We start from the raw sequence: 22,930 nt of genomic DNA, 5'->3' as shown, positions 1-22,930 counted from the left end.
TTCATTCACACGGCAGCTGGGCCTCAGACAGTTCATTCCTGAATTCTGAGGCAACCGTGCAGGTGCCTGGCTCCAAAGACCTCTGGGATACTAGATTCCCCAGCCAGGCCCCCACCACATGCAGATTTACACTCACACACAAACATCCTAGCGCATTCACACTCTCAGACACACTGAGGCTTGTGCACTTAGACTCAGGTTGATGTGGTGTTAGTAACAGCTCTGCCACTTTCTCCCCCTTTTATAGGACATCTGTGTTTCTCTTCAAATAATCACCCTTTATTTTGCTTAGAGCCCTGTTTATATTCGTGTCCATCAGTCTTTCTCCAGGTCTCTCAGCCTGTGCAGCCTCATCCTTGCCAGAGCTCTGTGGCACGTGTATGTTCATGTGTGCTGGAAGATAACAGATGATGAGGCTGGACTAATTATGGCCAAGTCTAAACATATTAAAGGCAGAATAAACACAGGCTCACGAGGCAGAATACATGTGCCAAAGTAAGAGCAAAAGAATCCAGCCTGAGAGCACACACAGAAGGCCAGGACAGTGCTGACAAACAAGCTGTGACCTGAGACTGTCTGCACTGCCCTCTGCCTCCACAGTTCAGTTCAAAGAAACTTCACTGGACTAAAGATATTCAGTTGCAGGGTCCCAGAAGCACTTTCTCTCTTCTGCAGAGGGGTTAAAGCGCTCAATAATCAAGTTATGTTGTTGTCACATTCTATAAGAAGGTTCCATTTGTTTGAATTGTGTTTGAACATGTGTTTTGTGTGAGTCGCTGATTTGCAGTTTGGAAAGCCTAGTATACTTCATACCTTAGCAAACTGTGCTAATGCACTCCAAATGCCACCAGGAAAAAGACAAAAACATGTATGCCCTTTTCTCACCTAACATTTGGGTCATATTTTGGTTAGTACATCCATTAATTCCATGAAAATCAAACTCAAGCTTTACAGTAGGCCACTGTGACAAGCCCTTTTGATGGGAACTCAGTTTATTAGTGGATTGGTAGATCAGTGGGTGTCCAAACAAAGTCCACAGAGTCTGCAGATGTTTATTTTATTGCTATTAGTGTTGATCCTGCAGATATGTTCACTTTTGAGGACCAGCTGGTTCTGCTCCCGACCAGCCACACTTTTGCCACCTTCTCATGTATTATGCTTTTCCCTAAGGCTCTGTGCTCTCAGGCTGTAGACGGAAAGCACTGTTATGCCACTTGCATGCGCCATGTGCTTTGAGGTGTTTGAAGATGGAGCTTGTAATAGGCTTTTGAGGATAAAAAAGTATTAGACAGAGAAAATGATAGGTATTCTGAATAGGTATTTTAAAAAAGAGGAAGCACTGGTGAGACAATTCTCAGAAGGAAGACATCAGAAAACGCCCACATCCATCCTCTCCTCTCTCTCTTCATTTTTCCTGTTTAGATTCAGGCCTTCCCGATGAGAGATTTCCGTTACTGAATCAACAATACAAACCATGACAACTGCTAATGTCCTCTTGCCTACTTTGCAACAGTGTAAATAGTATGTGGGAGTAAATAGCGTGAATATACATGGGGGGCAGCTGGGAGGTATTCGGCGCATCTGTGTGGGAGAACCCCCAGAGCCTCGCATCTATTTGGATTGTTGCATTTCCCAAGGACTGGAGATATTTTATAGCGAACATCGGTCATAGACTAAATAAAATGAGGTCCAGTGGGAGGGATGGGTTAAACCAACTTCAGCCCCCAACTGGGGTCCACTCGCTAAATATACCTCTTATTGGCGTGAGACTTTTATAAACTCCACATGATCTTACAGTGTCATGCTTATGAACCAATACTAAGGATCCATGAAGATGCTACTGTACATCAAGGCTTAAACTGACAGATTGTATACGTATAATAATAGGTATAAGGAAAGAAGGCTCATTCTTGGTAAGCTGAGCCAGGAATTTCACTTGCTTTTCTGTAGGGTGATAGTTTCAATGTAGGTAAAACTCCTTCTTAGCTTCTAAGGCTGGATTTAGATGATGAAACTTTCATGCAACTAGTTGAATAGTTGTCATGAGTTGAGTACAGCATAATTTCCTAGTTGCTAGTTGTTGCGAGTGGAGTATAACATAATTTCTGACAGTTGCACAAAGCAATTCAAATTCCATTCCATTAGTTAGCAAGATTAGCTAGCATTTATCATTGTATCAGTCTGGCTGTATAAAATCACTTGTGATGAGCTGTTTAGCCTAAATTTGCATCTTTGTATCATGGAGAAAATTCATAATCTAGCTATTAGTAGTGGGAGAAATAATCACTTTGCACATGCATCATGATTCTCTCTTAAAGGACTCTGAATCGATTCACAAAACATCTTAACTTTTATAAAGGCTCTGTGTTTTGTCTTACTGTAAATTAAACTCATACGCAGCCAAAGATTTTTTAAAGTAGGATACTTCGGCATAGCCTGGCCTGGAGAAGGAAAAAATGCAGGATATCACTAATGTATGCATTTCTGCAGTCACAAATTGCTCACACTTTTTATTTAAAGAAAAGGCCCAAAACCATACCTACGTAAGAGCCCCGATTTGTTTAACAATCACATTGCCAAATTGCTAACAGGCTAACAGGCTAATGCAGTAAAGTTGAAGAATTTACTGAAGGAATGACTGCAAAGTAAAAAAGAACAGGCTACTGTACTTTTTTTCATTTTTTACACCTCTTAGGTGGTGAAACAGGCCTACAGACTTAACAAGTGTGCAAAGTACAGGCTACATTCAGATTAATCTAAGATAACACTACTTGCTTATGACAAATATAGGATGAAATGATAACGTTGGCCACAGAAATAAAAAATGAAGATGCGCAGAAGAGGCATGTAGATGCATGAATGGAAATCTAATTGAATTGTGAGGAACCTTGAGATTCCTACCCCTAAGAGCTATACAGAACAAATGTCACATAAACAACCGTGATGTTCTGTTAACACTAGCTTGATAGATAACTATCTAGTTAACCCAGCTGGCTACCAGCAAATAAGCAACATTATTCCAAAAGATTATCCTTTATTTTCTTGTTCAAGATTGAAATCAACTGGTTTAAATGATACCAGTTGGCATCATAATGTGGTATGCTATCTCTGTTTTGATTGGCTGTTTCAAGAAACTTGTTTCACAGAGTTGAAATGGTTGCAGCTGAGCTTCAAACAAGTTTCAAGTGTGTTGGTTTTACATTATGCAGGGCAAGTAAAATTTATTTTCACATTAATTTCAAACAACTGTTTTACCACACAATGCCAGCCAAATCTTCTGAATCAGAAAGAAAACAGGACTCAAATTCACTAATTTCTGATCGGCTTCAAATTGATTGTAATTTGAATTTATCTGTAAATCAAAGAAACTTTGCTTTTATGACCTTCATTACGGACGTGAGATTGTTGGTCACTCAGTTTCCCGACCCCAACCCTCCATCAAAAATTGATTTGAATCAGAACCAGTGGGATTTTCCCATTCCCTACACTGACACCGACCCATGGGTTCAAGCTCAAGTTGTTTATTTGTTTGTTTTTAGATAGCAGGGGTCACTATTTTGGCCACATTTCCCATAATTTTGTATTATGGAGCTTTTCTAAATGCTACCCTGGGGATATCTAGTGCTCTAACTGGATGGAGATTTATGTTTTATTTTATGTGGCAGAAATATATTGTTTACAAACCAAAAAAATGCAATTCCAGAGTAATGTTCTTGCTCTTGGAATATGTGGAGAAAGAACATCCGCAAAAGATGAAACAGCTGTAGTCTTAGTTTATGATATACATTTAGAAAGTCTTTTGTAACGACATATAGCCAGAGGCTATGAGGACCATGGGAATGTGCTGTTGTTTTGAGCTGTCTTGGAAAATGTGTTGGCTTGAACGGAGTTGAATATGACTGTATATGGGTCTGCGTGTTTATCTGATTGTCTGCTCATCTGTTAGCGTGGGCACTGATGTTCTCTTCACGCACAGCTCACAAGTAGCTCTGGACTTCCTCACCCTCCATTTCTCCTTCTCTCTCTATCGCTCTCTCGCTCGCTGTTTCTGGGGCTATGTGTTTATTGGCACCCGGTGGGGCTCTTAAGGAGCTGAAGCTAAAGTTTACCTTTTAAAGACAAAGAAGGGGAGCTGGACAGCTCTCGGGATCTTCTCTGTGCCAGCTCTCATTATGGGCACATTGAGGTCGAGCAAGCACCCCGGACGTGTACTGGTTTAGCTCTTCTGTTTGTTTTAGATGTGGCTACTGCCGCACTCATTTCATCGTCTCAGTCGAATTCCTGCAGTTGCTGACCTTCTTAAGGGCTCTGATTTCCCAGCAAGTCTCAGTGGCTCTCTTCATTTATAACCTACTTACTGTATGTAATTGGTTGAATCAGTTAAAGTGTTGAGGAGTGCTTCAACTAGCATCTTCTAAAGCAATCATGAAGTTCTACCACTGAAGTCTACCACTGAATCACCTGCTCATTGTTTACTTCAGGCAGATCTTTACAGCACTGATGACGTCAGCCTCTTCTGGTCTCTACTGACACGTCTCCTAAGATGAGAGCAAGTATCATTGTTTACTATCTGAAGAATGTGAAGGGCATCTTAAGGTCAAACAAGATGTCAAAGTAATGGAGAGGTTTGAACTACAATGCCTGATTATTCGTCTGTAATATAAGTTACTACACAGCACTTTTATAAACACTTGAATTGCATAATGCTCTGCCTAATTGCCAGTTGTGTAATGATCTGCCTAAGGGTGGTCTAAGGGGTTTCTTTGTATGTGATCCATTCTCTTTCTTTTCGTCTAACACTCTCTCTGTCTCTGGAGTCTGTCCTCCAGTTCCCTGTGCATGTAAAATGTCCTAATTGTTAACAAAATAGACACACCATGGGATGGGTGCCATAGTTTAAACTTCAATTCTTCAGTTTGTTGAAATGGAGTGCATCCATTTTATTGGTTCACGTTGCATGACTGCCATGAATGAAAGCTGTAGCAGTCACATTATGGGTAGTTTGCTTTCATCTGTGGCAACATTCATCATAGTCCTCCTTTTGATAATTTCATTAAACAAGGAGAATTTGATGAGACACCCTAAAGTGATGATCCTAATGGAGATTAATGAGTTCCACATGTCCAGCTGTTATTTGTGGCTAAGGCTATTGGCCTCTAGGCTTAAAGAGAATCTGATATACATCTTCTGGTTCTAGACCCTGACAAAGTCTTTAAAGCCTTGAATATTTTGGGATGGTATTTGTACATCTGTCATTGAGAGTGTGAGAATATATGTTCATTTCAGAATCCTTCAGTCTCAGGGAAAAATACTTGCAGAACACAGTACATACATTACTGTATGGGAACAAGTGTTTGCAGCACACATGTGAAATTTAAAAGGAGAAGCCCTGTGAAGGTAGAGAGAACCATTTAGCAATAAATAAAATAAAATATCATAAATACTGAAACAAAACACTGCATATTGCATATACTGCAAATAATGCATATTGTGTGTGAATCTTTTGATAATTATCAAAATTTGAAGTGTTTACTGAAGGAGTCACAGTAAAACTACAATATACTAATTACAGAGTATTAATCATTGAGTGCGTTTACGAAATAATCGGATTTCTGCAGTTACCTGATTATTAAGCGCATGTAAACGCACTCACTGTTTTAGTTAGTGATAATCTATTATTTGAACACAAAAAATGATTTTAATGCAAAAATGTTGATTTTTATGTACATCAGTCTTCTCGTGGCAGCCAATCCAATACATCGTTTGGCTTAAACGGTGCTTCATCAAATTAAATCAGGTGTGCCAGCAGCAAATTTGAACAAATGTATGCGATAGCTGGGGGCATTAAGGAGAAATTTGGAACCCAGCCTCTGTTCCTCTAACCATCTTGTACGATATAAATTGCTTTTCTGAAGAACAAGAAATTCTTGTTACCTTTTATTGCATTAAAGTTTGTTTGTAGTTATTCTAATGTTATATGGCAGAGCAAGTCTTTAAACAGCTTGCGTAGGTGCCTACTTTTGCACAGTACTATATAAAAGAGATACAATCTAATTATGCCACTGACAGTATATATACACAAAAAGACCACAGTGGGTGGAACAGCAGGAGAGTAATGTTAGAGCTTATCATTGCTGAGCACTGCGCATCTTCACACTCACTACATGTACAAAATACACGACTCCCTCTCTACAACTTCAACACTGTATCTGCTATGATCAAAAGGAATAGATATATAGAATCAATAGATACTGCAGGTGTTAAAGAACTCTATGTGCATGGCCCCTTCTCTCTCCCCCTCTCTCTCTCGTTCCCACGGCAGTGCTGTGTTGCCCTGGGAGCAATGTGTCATATGTGTTTGGGCGGGGGACGTAAGGAATATGCTGTCTGGGGCTTTAGAGTAGCTCTTATGACTAATAGGATCCAGGGCTGAGGCTCGCGGCACTACCGCTTGGATCTCCGCCCTGGAACAGAACCACACTCACACATGTGTGGCAGGGAAAACCTGGAATTTTCATGGATTCCATGGCAAAGCCTGCTCTCAGCTTTGTTGGAATGTACTTCAACATGTTACATCTGTTGTACTGGGATGAGATGTAGACAGTAAAATCAGCACATTTGGATAAGCTCTGAGTTAATGTGAACCAAATTTGACCAGAAGTAAACTGGGCTAAAGTGTGTTTACAACATGGTCATTTTATTGCATACTTCATGCCAACCTTCATGCCAAGCTTTAATGCATGGGTTTGATCTGTGTGTACAGCAAATCTCAGTGAACCGTTGTAAGTTATTCTGATCCCAGTGCTGGTTTGAAATGACCTGTAGTGGTGCTGAAGGTCAGGCGTTCCCCTGAGCTTCCTGTCGTTCTGTTCTGAACTGCTTCCTGCTTCCTGAGACGGGTTGTCTGATTAAAGCTACTGTTTGAAGCTTAAATGCTTCACTGAAATTTCTAGAACAACACTGGGCTGCACTAGACAGCATTTGGCCTGTGTGAGCTACTGTGAGCTACTGCTCTCATTAGCAGAAGATATCACTCAATGGGAAAATGGGAAAAGTAGTGTTATGATATGCACATTAAGATTAATTTATATTTAATACCAGGATTACAAAGCTGTGATTTGAATGCACTTACTCTTTAGAGACCACCAGTTTTTTTTTAGTTTCTAGACGAAATGGCCATGAAGTCTTTAATTTTTCAGGAGATATTTCTGAGGAGGTCAGATATATGATAGTCTACTTGCATAAAAAAGGGGAAAATCGTAGGACAATAAGTGAAAAAACAGAAGTTTCCAAAACTACAGTTAAGCTGTGATCTGAAAAAATCCACAGGTGTTTCTGTCCATCCTTCCACTGTGAGAAGACAACTCAACACTATGAGTCTGAAAGGACGTATAGACCTCAACATTACTGAATGCGTTTGGAATTATGATCAACTTCTAAAGACTGAACTTTGGAGATTTGGGAAGACATCCCAGAAAATTTCTTGAAAAAACTAAAAGCAAGTTTCATGAAAAGCATGGGAGCTGTAATGAAGGCAAAGGGTGGACGCATTCAAATCTGATAAATTTGATATTATGGTTAGTTGAGGCTTCTGCTAACTATTCTTATCCTCCCCCTGTTATTACTTTTATCTACACACTGACACTCTTCTCTCACACTGACATGCACAGTGCCTTGATGAAGTCACCAGATGGTTAGTTACTTCCTGTCTTTTTTTGTCATGCTCGTGCAGCTGACCTAAGGTCGAGGTCATTGCTGTAAAGTAACCCTTTTTTCAGCAGAGGCACATCTGTACGTGTGTGTGACTAGTATCCTGATGTGTGATTGCAGTTCCGTACTCTGATACAGTGTTTAACTGATGTGAAATACAATCTCTGACGCCACCCCACTATATGCAACATATACAACAAAGAAGTACAAGCTTTCATTGTAGCAGTAACAGCTGGTCCAAAAGAAGGGATAAGAGATGGATACTACTGTAGCTCTGTGGTGATACTATGTCAGTCAACTCCCCGCCCCTGCTTCCTTCCTGGTACTTGGCTAGAGCTTGAAATATTTGTGTGAACCAAAGGGGACCCGATTATTAATGTCAGGTTTGGTTTGGTGGCATTTCTCAAATATTTGTCAGGCACAGGTTTTTCATGAACCATCCTCCACATTTAATAGATTTTAGCCTGCATTCCATATTTACTTTTCTGTCTAATTTATTCCATACGGTAATCTGATTTCTGGCCATATATGCACATGTATCGTAACAGATCAGGAATATATTTCAAAATAAATGTACATATATGTTGTGTACATCTGTGCAAGTATGAAATATTGGACATATGTGAATAATATATCATCATACATATATCATACATAACATCTGATATATGGTTGAATACATCCCAGTACACTAAATATATTACTATGTTATACGTTTACTTTTAAATGTTAAATTATTTACATTTTTCATTTATTGAAATGAAATGTATTGCATTTATTTTTTGTTTTAATGATTTTATTGCATAGCTTACAGTATGCATGTTTTTAGAAGTTGGATATAAGGTAAATCCATATATGCTAATATGTATATATTTGAATTCCATATTTTGCCATATATCAGATACGGAATTCTGTATTATGTATTAATTAATTAATCTAGCATGCTGGAGTCTCTCATGTTGTGGCAGTGAGGTCCACTGATGTCCACAAGGCCACCATGAAAACAACACATTAATGTATCCAGACTTTTGGGATATTGTTTGAAGGCATTCCTCAGTAAATTTGTTAAAGTGGAATTTTAACTTAATTTTGCATGGCCAAAAAGTAAGATATTTATGTTTATTCTAACATTTGCCAATGATCTGATGACGGTTGTAATGGTTGCTATACTACGAGCTAACTTAACAGACTTTTAATTAGTCTCTGCCTGGTAGTGATAGGTAGTGATTAAATTGAAGTCTTGGTGCTGTGGATTGAGTCAAATCAGACACTGGCAGACTTTGGCTGTGCTGTTTTCAGTTGCAGGTGAAAATTTCAGGCCTGATTAAAGCTCTAGACTTGACTGCCCTGCTTGCCCTGCTGCTGCTGTCAAACTTTCTTTTTATCTTCTTTTTTTTTCTTTTTTTTCCTTTGACATAAATTCCTGCCGAATGATGTAATGGAAGAAGAGGTGAGGGGAAAGCTCATGCTAGTAAAATGTTGCTTTCCGGTCACACACAGTGAATAGGGTGACATAGGGCTTAACCTTGCATTTCAGACAGGGACAACAGGGGAAAAAAGAAGAGCCTGTGGAAGCAAGACCAATGGTTAAAAGGACAGGGAAAGTCAATACAGAAAAGACTGAGGTCATTCAGTTGAAGAAATGTGCTGGCCTGAATAGAGACCAACAGGTAATGAAATTTGGAGAAAAAAGGAGAAAGTGATTGAAAGAGAGGCCAGATTAGGTGAAGGGAGTGAAATGTGAAAAGGAGATTTATGTGGTGAGTAAAAGCCAATGGGAGTCTAAAGAAGATAGTTAGAGGAACAGGAAATGACCCGTGATTGTGAGCGTACTGCTCGGAACTGGAGAGCCCTGAGAAAGTTCGGCCTTCACCTGGTGATATACACAGCATGCTTATGGCCTGTCAGTGACTGGGTCTTGACTAATCACCTATTTCCGAATCACACACTTACTCACATTCTCTTCTAGCACTTTGTTTGCATTTTTCTAGAGGCATAAAGTGCCATACATTAGCCCACTCCATTCCTTTACTCTTGTGATCTTTGCTCTCCACAAGAACTGACCATTCCTTTATCCACATGTCAGAACTTTCAGCACGCTCTTTCTCCACATCCTCTCTTTCTCTCCAGCTTTTACTTTCTTTGTTTTTGTTGATGCTTGATAGATGGCCTCTCACTCCTCACTACAGCCTGTTCCTGTGAGTTGGAAACAGCAAAGCCTGCAACAGTAAAGTCTAATGACCAAAGTGCATGATATCAGCTTTTGTCCCAGTATTTATTCTTGTGCATAGAAGGTGGTTTGGGTGCAAATTTTATCTGACATGAGTGAGAACTTTTGCTGGTAGAAATGAGCAATGAAGGATGGTGGAAACGATGAAGGGTAATATTCTACACATAGACATAGGCATTGAGTTTACAGGAGTGAAATCAAATATGTTTTGTTTTAAACTGAGCTGTCGGGCTTGCACAAATTGTACAAGCATTCCTGATTCAGGATAATGTGCAAAACCCAGGTTTCAAAACTTCAGGGGTCATGGCTTCATTTTGCTCAAACATTTTAAAAGATTCAATATGAGTATCAATAGTGGGAACACACAAAAATGGTTAAAATGGTAGAGAATGAAAGCTTTGAATTACAAGCTGTTTGGTTGCTTTCTCACAGCCACAATCTAATCTCATTCTAACACTGATCTCATTAGAATCTAATTTCTTCAGCTTTCATCTGTATAAGAAAGAATCTTAAAAATAGCTTCCTAAGTGGATCTTGGTTGAGAAGTGTTTAAGTTATAAAATCTTTACATTGTGTGGCAGTTTGAAATGGTTCTTTATTTAATGTTCTTCGAACGTCTTGATTGGTACGGGGGGTGACCCTGTTCCACCAGAGTTTGCGTTGCATATACACACTTGCCCTCACACAACACTCACTCCGCTCAGACCTATAAACTGTGATTGATACAGCTTGGCCCAGAGACCTTTTCACCTGAGCATATGTGTAAGCTGAGCAGTTCTGCCAGGAATTTGAAGCTGGCTCGAGTGCAGATAAGTTAGCACTATGCACCTGTCTCCTTTCTTTTCCAGCTTAACATACAGCTTACTTACTGAAGCAGGTGAACGCACAGCTTATTCACCAGAGGCACACAATGCAAGTATGATGTAGCTCATAAATGACAATAAAAATGAAACGTAGCGCCAAAGGGTCATTATATAAATTTTGTGAGAAATGCAGAAACATACTTTTTACTGCACACATTTCTGTATTTGTTTTAATTGTGGTAACCAATCAAATAGAAAAACGAGGCTCAGCAGCTTTCATTTACCTACAGTGATGAGGAATGCTAGGAAAGGGAAGCAAATTCACTGCATGTCCAGTACACATCAGACTGAAAGCTCATTTAACTCTCGCTTGTTTTTTCCTAAACATCCGTAAAGCGTATTTGATTATGGTAGCTGTTTGTGAGTCATTCCGCGAGATCGGTGCCAAGTGGACAAACCATTTATTATGTTAAGAATTCATATTATTTGACCTTCATCATTTCAGTTAAATATTTCTTGTATCAAAAAAAAAAAAAAGTGATTTCCCCACCTCAGTAATCCATTAATTTTTTTGTGCCAAATAACACTGAAAAGTCCAACCTCATCATACTGTGATGGTGCTGTGATTTCATAAAAAAAACTGGCCACCACACTGCCTGTTATGAAGGTTAGATGTCTGTATTGTAAATTACATATTTTTGTGATCATTGCAGAAAATTCATAATTTTTTTGATGGAGTGGACAGGTAATGCTTGACGCATCCTGTTAGGTATGCAAAAAATAACACAGGATCAATGTTGAATAAACACTTAGCAGATTTTTGTCCCTTATACATCACATCAGATGTTGTCCATACACTATACCAGATTTTGTGGGCTCTCTTTTCATAGATTGATTGTCATATGATTTCTTCTATTAGACAGCACCATGCTTGTTTGCATGCTTGTTTTCCTTATCCTCTAAAATGAAATACATGAAACATAGCTATAGTAAAAGGCATTTTGATTGATCGGGGGTCTGTTAACTCCAACTTGAGATCAGTTGTTGGAATTAGAGTTGAATTGATGTGAAAACTGCAATTGAATGATCAGATATACAGTCCAGTTTTTGCAGCACATTGTAATAACAATACAAAAGTTACAAAAAGGTGTAACAAAACAGTGTTCTTTGTTTTTGTCTTTTTTTTCTTTTTTTACATGGTTTAAAAATGCCAGTTGCTCTTTCCATTGTGTGTAAATGTCAGGATGAATAGACCAATAGAAACCATCCAAAATTACGTTTTTACCACCTTCTTAAAAGTTTGGAAGATAGGAGATTTTGTTGTGACACCAACAATATGAAGAAAAAATTGTATGTGAGCCTTTTTTCCCTGCAGTGTGAATGGAGCCATAGTTAAAGCATTCAGTGATTCTAATGCTTTTTTGAGATCTTTTATATGGGTCTCCAGATACTTGCCCACTCTGTCTCTTTCTCAGTCTCACACAAACATGCACCTTCTCTCTTAAAATAGAACAATATTTACTTGCAGTTGTTCTCCCACTTATCTATGTTTGCTGGCATCAGAAGCCATTTGTCATTTTTTGTTCTTTCCCGATTCTTTAAGATTTTATGTTGTGATCAACAAGGGTGTGATTGTAAATCATTTTTCCCCCAACATCTATTGTTTTCGCCCAGTCTCTGTCTTTTCTTGGAAGGGGTGCTGAGGCCTGCTGCAGCTGAAGGAGTAGAAAGTAGGTCACTTTGTCTGAAGAATGATCTGGGCTTGCAGCACAGAGGAAACTCTGGAGAAACACAGCACAGAAAGGGCAGTGGGGTACTGGTCATGAGTGACCAAGCAGGAAATAGCAAGACTTTCTATACACAGACCAGGGGGTCATGTTTAGTCTTTCAGTTTTTCACATGTACACTCATAAAAGGTGCCAAGTCGGGTTCTTTGGAGTGATGCCATAGAAGAACCACATTTGGTTCCCAAAAGAACCATACAGTTGGGAGTTCTTTATATATTGAGTTTTTTAAGTGCAATGTACAGGTATGAAGAACATTCATATAATATAAAAGTCTGATGCCAGAGGTTTATTCTAGAACATAGATCCAACCCAAGAACCAATTAGAAAGCTTTATTTTGAAAGTAAGAGTGGAGCTGGTATTACATCAACAAAGCTCATTAGACATCCACACAAGATCCATATAAATGTAGATCCTATAGCACACTAGGCTCTTATTAACTGAATGAGAGGTAAAATTGGCATTATAAATTATGTATGTATAGGTCCAGTTCTAAAATCTAATTGGCTGAGCCACATTCGAAGTTATTATGAAATATGATATATGTATGACTACCTCACAACTACTGAATTCTGTATTAATGTGCCAAATCACTAAAAACCATTGTGCTGGGAATAGTGTGTGAATGTTGCTTGCACAAACCACTGAATATATTGATAGATGAAGTAAGAACATGATTTTGATTAAACTTAGGGGCTGCCAATTTATTTTCTTAACAACCAAGCTAAAATATAGCCAGATAAAAAATAGTTAACTGCTCCTCCATTAATGTTCGGCGTTTCGACTTTTGAATTTCCCAGTATTATAGGGATTGTAGGTGTTGCATTGTGCCTAGGCCCCTTATCAATGACAAAATCACTGTAATGCACAGCCTCTTGGTATATTGCTTTATTTTATTCACTACAGACACTGCGTACATCATGGCGGTGCACTAAAGAGAGGACTATCACATCCCAGTTGGCTCTTTGTGACGAGTTAAGATACAAGCTCAAGTCAGCAGCAGTGCACAAGCCTAGGTGAGCTGGCCTGTCAGATTTAGGGCCCTTACAGAGTTCTCCTTCATCCCTCACCAGTCTGTTTCAAGTTACACTCTCATTAACTTACACTTCTAAAATTCCATCTAAAAAAAGTGTAGGGATGTTTTGGCAACCAAAGATTTGGGTCAGCCTCAATTCTCACTCTGTCCATCTGTCTGTCATTACACAAAACAGGACAGATTTTGCAGTGGAGCATCCAGAAGTTCACTGAGGTTTCTCAAAATGCGCTTGTGTATGTTAATATCTTATATTATAAGAAAAGCTTTGTGACAACATAGAATTACAGTTCAGTGACATTTTCTCACATAATATGTACAGATGAAAAGAAATCTTAATGTTAAATTCAAAAGATACATTAATAGTTCATTTGATGGCATTTTGTTACCTATATTTGCATGGTGCTATGTCTTCATCCATTTTTCCATGTTTTATTTCATTAAAATGAAAGTGGTAAAGGAGTTTGATACTCCAGTATCAATGCTGACTTACTAAACAGGGCTATAGAATCAGGGACCATAGAGCGACATTCTCTTCATATGAGTTTCTGGTGTCTTAGTGAGTTTGTGGTCTGTGACATAAGCAAAACGGATGCTGTATGAAAGTAGTGATCTTGTTGGCCACAGCCTGAGCAGAGGCAGCAAAAGAGGAAGAGGTCAGCAGAGGTCAGAATCCAGATAAACAGAACACAGACTTGCATATACACTCAAACATGGAGGTAAACATAAAATCTTTCACACACAATCCTACACACACACCCACAGACACAAAAAAGAGACCACAAGCATGGAATGACAAACATCTAAATACAGTACTGTGCAAAATTATAGGCACCTGAGAAAATACTGTGGTATGACAGTGCAGCTTAAAGTGTACTTGGTGCAAAGCAATGTGAATAATCTCTCTCTCTCTCTCTCTCTCTCTCTCTCTCTCTCTCTCTCTCTCTGTTTTTCTCTCTGTATGGCTTAGTGTCATAAACACGCTGATAAATGTGATCCTTCATGGAGCTTGTAGCACCAACAGATATATAAATGTGTATTGTGAGTCCTATATTGAAGCTAATAGTCACTACAACAAAAGTCAAACTCCTTTTTCAGGGAGCAGATTTGCTATTTATTAAGGACGTCAGACACACCTAGCTTCACACTATCAAAAAATATATAGTCATAATAGGAAGCGATATGTAATCTAGTTGCCCATATAAACAGTTAAAGCATGTTATCAGATGTCAGAAAGTTGTGGAGACACAGAGAGCTGCTGCCTCATGTTTGGGCTTCAACTCCATCTGGGTGATTATGTACTAATAGGCATTATATATGTCCCCCTCTGTGACCAAGTACAAGGAAGCCATGACATCCCTGTCTTTGCACATTCTTCATGTCTGTGTTTGTGATGATTTACTCCATGCTGTGATCACCTTGGAACTCTGTGTCTCTACTGATCCTGTGCCTTTACTGAAACTGAGAAACAAACTCCTCTTGTGTGTGAGCAAAAGGACAGATGTGATAGCTTTGACCACACCTGTCTTAGTCTTCACTGTCCTCTGTGACAGTTTAACAATGGCTAGTTGCCAAAAGCTAGCCAAGCTATCACCTCAGAAGTTGTCACCACTGTGTTTATGTAACCCCAGTCACTTTTTGAGGGAGCATTGCGTTGTCTTTGTTTTTTAGGTCAAAAATAATGTCATGTTTTATACAAATGAAAAGAGATGCCAATTAAAGTGAAATCTTGTTTTCAGGAGCGATTAAGACCTCCAATAACAATTTTCTCTAATAATAATGTGATTTCTTCATATTATTGTAACATCATTGTTATGCTTATAAACTATGTGTCAATAAATCATTATTACATTTCTTTTATACAGTGATAAACACAGAAAGCTCGATTTCTGCGTGCTGATACATTTTACTATTTCAAACGCATGTAAGCATTGCAACTAACAGCGCAGATTTTAGTGAGTTGAAGGGTGTATTGCCAAAGCAAACAAGGCACTAGCTAATAAAGACCTAACACTTCACAGCCCTGGGAATTGGCCACCCACTGTTTCCTCTGAATTTGAAAAAGAACAAATAACATAGTGAGTGAACATGATCTACATCTTCTAGTTCTGTTGTTGCATTATGCCTACCAATGTGCAGCAGGTCCTCATTGGATGGATAAGTCTCATTTCATTTATGACTCTCCACTTTCCAGTAAGACACCCACTGTAGCCTCTTTCCAAATGGCAGTTAATTGCAAGGCTAATTACGCTAGCATAAACATTTCCCTTGATGCAAGTTCTGATGAAGTGGTTATTACATTATTTTTTCTTTGTTAAAAGCCTTGTGTTTTCATTACTGTTTATGGTTGTTTTGCTAGTTTAGTTGTGTGGACTTTAGCCCCATAAAGAACAGCTGTTGTATTTTGGGAAAGGATCCAGACCTCCTGGTGAAAACCCCCTTAGGGGCAAAATAACTCTCTGCCAGTGACCCAGTTATCCATCACTTTGGTTGACTTATAACATTTGTAAGCTTTAATCCTGAAACAGTTTCTTAAGCTTTCTTTGTCATTTATTTAGCATGTTAATATCCTGTCTCTCTGAATTCCTTACTTTGGCTTTACTGGCATTTGATCTCCAAATGTACTGAAGTTCAATCTGAGAAACAGATCTTACTGCTGTACATCTGGAGGTTATAGGCCAGCAAAACAAAAGCAAGGGATTCAGAGAGACAGGTGATTAACCCTAAACCTCTCAGAAATACCTTCAAAATCACCTAATTTATGGCACTCGTGACCTCCTTTGACCATATACTTTCCCATTGTGAGGTGAGTGACCTCTCAATTTATAATCCCACTTCTTCTAGCTTGAGGAGCTTACTTGTCCAAACACACTGTGAAGCTGCGGTAGATAAAGAAATGAGGAGAAAATCTGTTCTGAAAAAGGGAACCCTTCCAAAACTGAGCGCTATTATGAATGAACAGCACCAGGCCATGGCCTCAGGAGGCTCAGTTTAACGTTTGACCTCCGGAATATCAGAAGACCTCACCCATGTTCTTCACTGCAAAGTGATGGAGGGCTTTATGGCTCCTTTATCAAACTGATCTCTGGTCTGTGTTAAAGCCTGAGAGAGGAATCTGTCCTGAGATACAACAGCAACAGCTTCTCCTGCTCCTTTTTTGAACATCCGATTTCATTGGCAATATAAATGAAAGTAAGGATATGGTACGGATTCAGGAGACGAGAGAAAATGTTTCCATTCACCCATCCATGTTACTGCTGAACGATATTCAAAGTGAAGAAGCTGATTGTGTCTACATTTCTCCTTTCACCACAGTCTAACTAAGAGACAGAGTGAAGCCTGAACGCAGTGATTATTGATTAAAACTGTTATTGATAAAACTGAGGGAAAGGTGCATTCCTAATGAGTCTATTATAAATAATTTCTACTGCATGGTGTGGTACGGCATGGTACTGGAATACAGATGTATCTGTACCCTGCTCAAGTAACTGTGTGCATGTCCCATTGCACAGTGGTACTTATTAAAGTATCGAGGGGTTCTGAGGATTCTGTGACAATTGTGTTTGATCAATCTAGCCTGCACGATAGTTCCACCCGTATGTCCCTGTTCAGTACTTTTGACACCCTGGCAAGAAGAAAACAGCACAGGTACTTCATTATAATAGGGTCACATGGTGATTGAAATACCAGCAATATGTGGGATCACAAATGTGTTACTGTTCTGTGCATTACCGTACTGCCCATTGGAAAGTACCATTGGACTCTAGCAGGGACATTAAAAGATGGAGACCAGTAACTGGTTGAAAAATTCATGGGAAAGCTCGTAACGCTCAACATGTCGTTTCTTTATGGGGAAAATCCCACCCTTCGATAAAAAGAGACAATTGGCTGGCTGAAAAAACTGCAAGCAGCAAAAGCCCCCCTTAGATCTGTGTAAGCTCAGTATCCAGAACAACTCGAGAAAAAGATTGGAGTATTAATGTACATGTCTTTCCTAAGGACTTGAAGTATCATCTAAGATAACCAGAACTTATGTTCTGTCAATAGGCTACATCAGCATCACACAGCAGAATGTTTTTGAAAAGTTTGCATATTGAATCACAAGCAGCATCATTCCTTCTACTGTTATTCTGCTGTTCCTCATATTATAACAAGTTTTTATATTTAGCATGCCAAGAGATGACACTTTCTGTACTGCAGCTTGTTGATGGAGGTGCATATTGTGTGCAGGAGCTCTTCTCTACGGCCCTTTCTGTTCCATCACACAGAACCGTGCCCTTCGTCTTCTCTTCCCTCCAGCCCTAACAGCAGCTCTGATCTGCCTGTGCGTGTGTACATATTCTGGCAGGAACAGATTAGGACGGGCTGAGTTTGAACTGCATATTCGAGATAGCAGAAGCTCAGGCTATCACTGCCTTCTATCAGAGGAGTGGGCTACTACATCTCCATCACACAACACTGCAAGTCACAGCACATATGCACCCCACTCAGGCTGGTTGACACATGAACCTGTGCACTGAAGCTCTAAAGCAGTCCTACCATTACAAAATAATACTGGGCTTTGGCAAAGTGCTGTAGAAGCTGCAAAGAAGTTTTGTAATTAAACACTCTTTTTCACTGATGTGCTTTTGACATTTTTTCAGTGCCAGAGGTTTAGATTGAGGTCACATACCTTATATATGTAGGCCCATCCCTTGTGTTCCAGAAATCCACCAGCAGATGGAGACGGTGAGAAAACTACAATAGTGCAGACTGTGCGTGGAGAAATAACAGATTAGAAATGCAATGTTGTCTTGAAACCACAAGATGGCAACATCAGTGGAGCATGAATAATTCATGTGAGGATACTGCCATCTAGTGGTCAAAATGTCATCTGGAAGAAAACCCAGTGGTTAGATTGCTTTGATAAATAATGACCATTAGATGAATAATAAAATATTCTTTTTTGTGGTGTTGTAATCTATTTATTGTTACCAAAGTGTTTGTATATAGTTTGGTAGGCTATTTTAACTCTTTTTTTCTGAGTATGAGGTAAGTCCGTCTTTCATGCATTCAAAATTCACTGTATATTTAACGTCATCCTGTTGTGTCCTTTTGCATGATTATGAATCCTGTCATGACATTCTACATTCTCTAAAACTTAACATACAGCACACAGCAGCAGTAAAGGGACTTTACTGTTAGGGTAACATGTTTCTTTATCTCAACCATAGGGTCACCCAGGCCCACTTGGTCCTATAGGTCCTCCAGGACCTCCAGGACGTCAGGGCGAGCCTGGTCTCCCAGGTTCTAAAGGAGAGAAAGGTGACAGGGGCAAGGGAGGCAACGCAGGCCCGAAAGGATCACTGGTATGTAATTCGACCTGCTTTGCTTTTATTATTTATTATAAATTATTGCAGATCTAAATTATACTAATATGAAGTGGTGCAGTGTTTTCAGTGCCTGGTCAGATCTGTACAGATACTATAAATGACAGACATATGATGAGTTTAGATTTGTTCAGTTCTCTGTGCTGTTTTTTTTCTGTAGGGAATGACAGGAGTTCCAGGATTTTTAGGATCTGATGGTATTCCAGTAAGTGGGATTTTTTTATGCTCACAACACCATATCACGTGTTTATGCTCATTGGCAAAAATAAAAGTGCATTTCTGCTGCAAGTGTGATGATACATATATTTTCAGGTTTGATATGATTTCTGATTCTAATTCCCATTATTAAACTTTATATATATTTTTAATATTTTTTATATTTTCATGGCTTCATTCCACAGAGCTTCAGTCATATGCAACACTAATTGGTTTGGTTCATACACATTTTAAAATAAAAGATAAAGTAGCATATACTTGGACAAAATAATGATTTTGTAGAAGTGCAACTGAGTTATAAACAATATAAAAGTCAGTTGCCTCATAATAAACCCTTTACAGGTGATCCAGCAACCAGAAGGTTGTGGGTTCCAGTCCCGTACTGGGGTATTTCTAGGTGTGCCCTTGGGTTTTTTTCTTTGCATTCTTTGATTTAAAGTATCTGTTGGAGTTGGATAAAGCAAATTAACAATCCGTTAAATTATTTCATGTTGTAAAAAGCAACTTGAATAAATTTGTATAATAAAAAGATTTTTGTTAGAACACAAAGTAATTTTTTTGTTTGAATTGACAAACCATTTTTACAGTGTAGACTGTCATGCTCAAACTACTCATATACTCCCCCAAAAGAAGAAATACACAGCTAACAACATGACATGTCATGTTTTTGAGGTTAGATTTGTTGCAGGATTGGATCAACTTAATTCTTTTTAACTTTTTGACATCCAGTCCAGCATTTTGTGCTGATGTTGGCCTGATACTGGTACCTGGTATCAGCCCGATACTCTCACTAGTTTTGATATGATGATATGTACTCAGAAGTAATCTTTGAAGATAAGATGCACTGTGCTTCTTGTGTGACCTTCTCTCTCTATGCACAGGGTCACCCAGGACAGGCAGGCTCTCGAGGAAAACCTGGTGCTGATGGCTGTAAAGGAGCAGATGGAGATGATGGAATACCAGGACTGCGAGGATCTGATGGTGCACCAGGATACCCAGTATGTGGAACATGTACTGCATGTTTTTAACTAGAAAGAAATGGAGAAACTTCGACTGAAGTCTGTCTTGAATATTGTGACCACAGCTGCTCTTTTATTCTGCCTTCTCTCTGTTACGTTACTGTTATATGCTTCAGACTTTCTCTCTACAGTTTTCTCACCTTGATCTTTTCCTGTTCTCTTTGCAGGGTCAGCCAGGAAGGAAGGGTGAGAAGGGGGACCCTCTGGAAATATCGGTTTACATGGAGAGATTTCGGGTGAGATAAGACCAGAAACAGTAATCTATGTTAGGCAACATAAATCAACAGCAGGGTTCCGCAACAAACATCTACCATCAGGGAGAATACACCAAACCTCTATGACCATTGTTTAAAATTCGGTCTGCCAATATGGAACATCCTACTGAATTAGTTACTGTATTAGTTTCATAAGTTACTGAAGTAGTGATATGTTTTAATAAAGTTAATAAAATTAAGGTATAGGGTTACTCAAAGCAAAAAGATTTTAGTCAGTTAAAAGTTCAAAATTCGTCTCTGACTTCAAAATAATTCAGTAGAATGATTGATAGAGAAAAATCTTTTTCCAACTGCCTTACAATACACAAAAATGTGTGATGCAGATGTTCACAAAAGTGCGTGTAGTGTTTAATAGATTTTGTACTTTTGGCTTAACACAGAGTTTATACTGATGTTCTTTATAATAAGCAGCAGGAAAAGGCATTTAGGAAACAAAACATTGTCATTACTATATCAGTTGTAACATTTATTTGAAGGCTACCTACAAAGTGACTTCATGACACATGCAAAAGCATTAAATAATGTTTTTAAAAAGCAACACTTTTTATACAGCTTATGTCACTTAGTACATGACATTGCTTTTTGCCTTATGAGTTTCATTACCTGCCTAATGATGCTTCATAACAGTGTTATAAATGAACCAAATGTCCATCAGTTTAGTTTAGTTTGTCAATATGTCATTTACTTAATAATGTTATGATGATGTTATTATTAGCGCAGGTTGTTCATAAATGCTCAAATATTGCTTTATAAATGTGTCACTTAATGCTGATTGGCTTAATTAGACGGCAAAAAACACTGTGTACATCCAGTCAAACACCTACTGATTTTTTTTTCATCATCACAATATACAATTTTAACAACTTTAGTGCTCATCAGATGTTCTACGTACATCATACAGTCTTAGAACACAGTCACGGACAAACAAATATTGCTATACACTGCCATTTTTGTGCATATTATGTTGTCGCTGTTAGAATAAAAACTTGTATCTCCTGAACTGTAACTTTACAGGAAAAGGAAAAACATCCTTATCTCATAATGAAAGCTAATGCAGTAGGATTTTTAAAGTAATCCTGGACCATTTCTGTCGGTCTGTTCATCATGAAATTTTGACACAAGGCAAAGGGTTACAGGAGTAACAAGGCTTTTTCATGACCGCAATGTATGCATTATATATGCTGCACATACTTCTTTTATTTTATCTCAGTTCTCAACCATATGCGAAATGATTGGTTTTAATTCATTTTTCTGGGTCTTGACATAGGGAGATCCAGGGTCACCAGGATATCCAGGAGTCACTGTGAGTTAAAAAAACACTTGATTTTTCTCAGACATATTTAAGGTAATGATCAATGCATTTTTAAAATACTGTTTTGTTTTTCTTTTGTTAAGGGCGTTCCTGGAAGGCCAGGCTATCAAGGACGGCCAGGTCCTCAAGGTCCTCGGGTGAGTAATATGTGTTTACTCATACTCATAGATATGTCTTTTTCACATCCCCACTTCTCTTATTGACGTCTTACATTTCTACTGCAGGGTCCACAAGGTGATCACGGACCTCCAGGTCCACCGGTAAGCCAGCATGATGAAACTGAAGAAATCTGTCTGCTTTGAAAAATTAAAAATTGAAAATATTTATGTTTGAAGGGGAATATTTAAGAATCTATGGCATTTGTTTGCAGGGTGAAGACCCTGTAATCCTGAAGGGAGAAAAAGGAGCACAGGTAATGCAAAAATCGTCACTGTAGTGCATGAGCCCATAGGACGCAACAGCTCCTTTGGATAGGGATGTTGATGAAAATATCTACTGGAAATGAACTGCATTTCTTATTTTAACTGCAGGGCGAAACTGGAGCGCCAGGACCACCAGGGAACTCAACAGGACCACTCACACTGCCCACCCAGGTCAGTCTGAGGCATCATGTGTTTTACCAGGCTTTCTGGAGAGTTTAACCATGAAATGATTCTTAAAAGAGTTTTGTGAACAGCTGCCATATTACAGCCAGCACAGCAGCCACAGTGTTGTGTTGTAAAGTGTAAAATAGCTGAGGCCTTGTACTGTACCATTTTTTCATCAGTTGTTTGTGTTTTCTTCTGCAGGGCAGCAAAGGTGAGAAAGGTGTGAAAGGTGAACGAGGAGACTGGGTAGGTCACCACTGCACTTGATTAAACATCAGATCGCTTTACATAAACTTCTTCTGCTTGGACTTTCCCTCCCTTTTTAATTTTGCCTATAATAAATAGTAAACAGATAATAATAATTATTATAATAGTGATAATAAAAATAGTAAAAAAAATAATAATCTTGATTTATCTAGAACATGTCATGCATAAATGCAGCTGATAAAGCCTAATGGTGAAATAATAATAATACAGCTGAACCAGCAGGCAGAAGCTCTGTGTTTTCTTCTGTTAATTTCAGGAAATTATTATGTTGTGTATAATATAATAATATATCTAATTTTGTGATTTAATGATCTATCACCTTTT

General features: G+C 38.7%; 1 protein-coding gene across 2 annotated transcripts in view; it reads left to right on the top strand.

Moving 5' to 3' along the window:
* Positions 1-22,930, top strand: part of col4a2 (collagen, type IV, alpha 2) — a 95,071-nt gene that overhangs the window by 43,125 nt on the left and 29,016 nt on the right. For both annotated transcript variants that reach the window (XM_036594741.1, XM_036594658.1), the window contains exons 5-14: positions 18,775-18,909; positions 19,091-19,135; positions 20,028-20,144; positions 20,333-20,401; positions 21,708-21,743; positions 21,836-21,889; positions 21,977-22,012; positions 22,123-22,164; positions 22,283-22,345; positions 22,541-22,585. In XM_036594741.1, the coding sequence (XP_036450634.1) occupies positions 18,775-18,909; positions 19,091-19,135; positions 20,028-20,144; positions 20,333-20,401; positions 21,708-21,743; positions 21,836-21,889; positions 21,977-22,012; positions 22,123-22,164; positions 22,283-22,345; positions 22,541-22,585 (642 nt within the window). The remainder of the gene's footprint in view (positions 1-18,774; positions 18,910-19,090; positions 19,136-20,027; positions 20,145-20,332; positions 20,402-21,707; positions 21,744-21,835; positions 21,890-21,976; positions 22,013-22,122; positions 22,165-22,282; positions 22,346-22,540; positions 22,586-22,930) is intronic.

Source organism: Colossoma macropomum, unplaced genomic scaffold (assembly GCF_904425465.1).
Source record: "Colossoma macropomum unplaced genomic scaffold, Colossoma_macropomum, whole genome shotgun sequence".
In the NCBI taxonomy this organism is placed as follows: domain Eukaryota; kingdom Metazoa; phylum Chordata; class Actinopteri; order Characiformes; family Serrasalmidae; genus Colossoma; species Colossoma macropomum.
The sequence above is the reverse complement of the archived record's forward strand: the minus strand, read 5'-3'. Positions and strand labels throughout refer to the sequence as shown.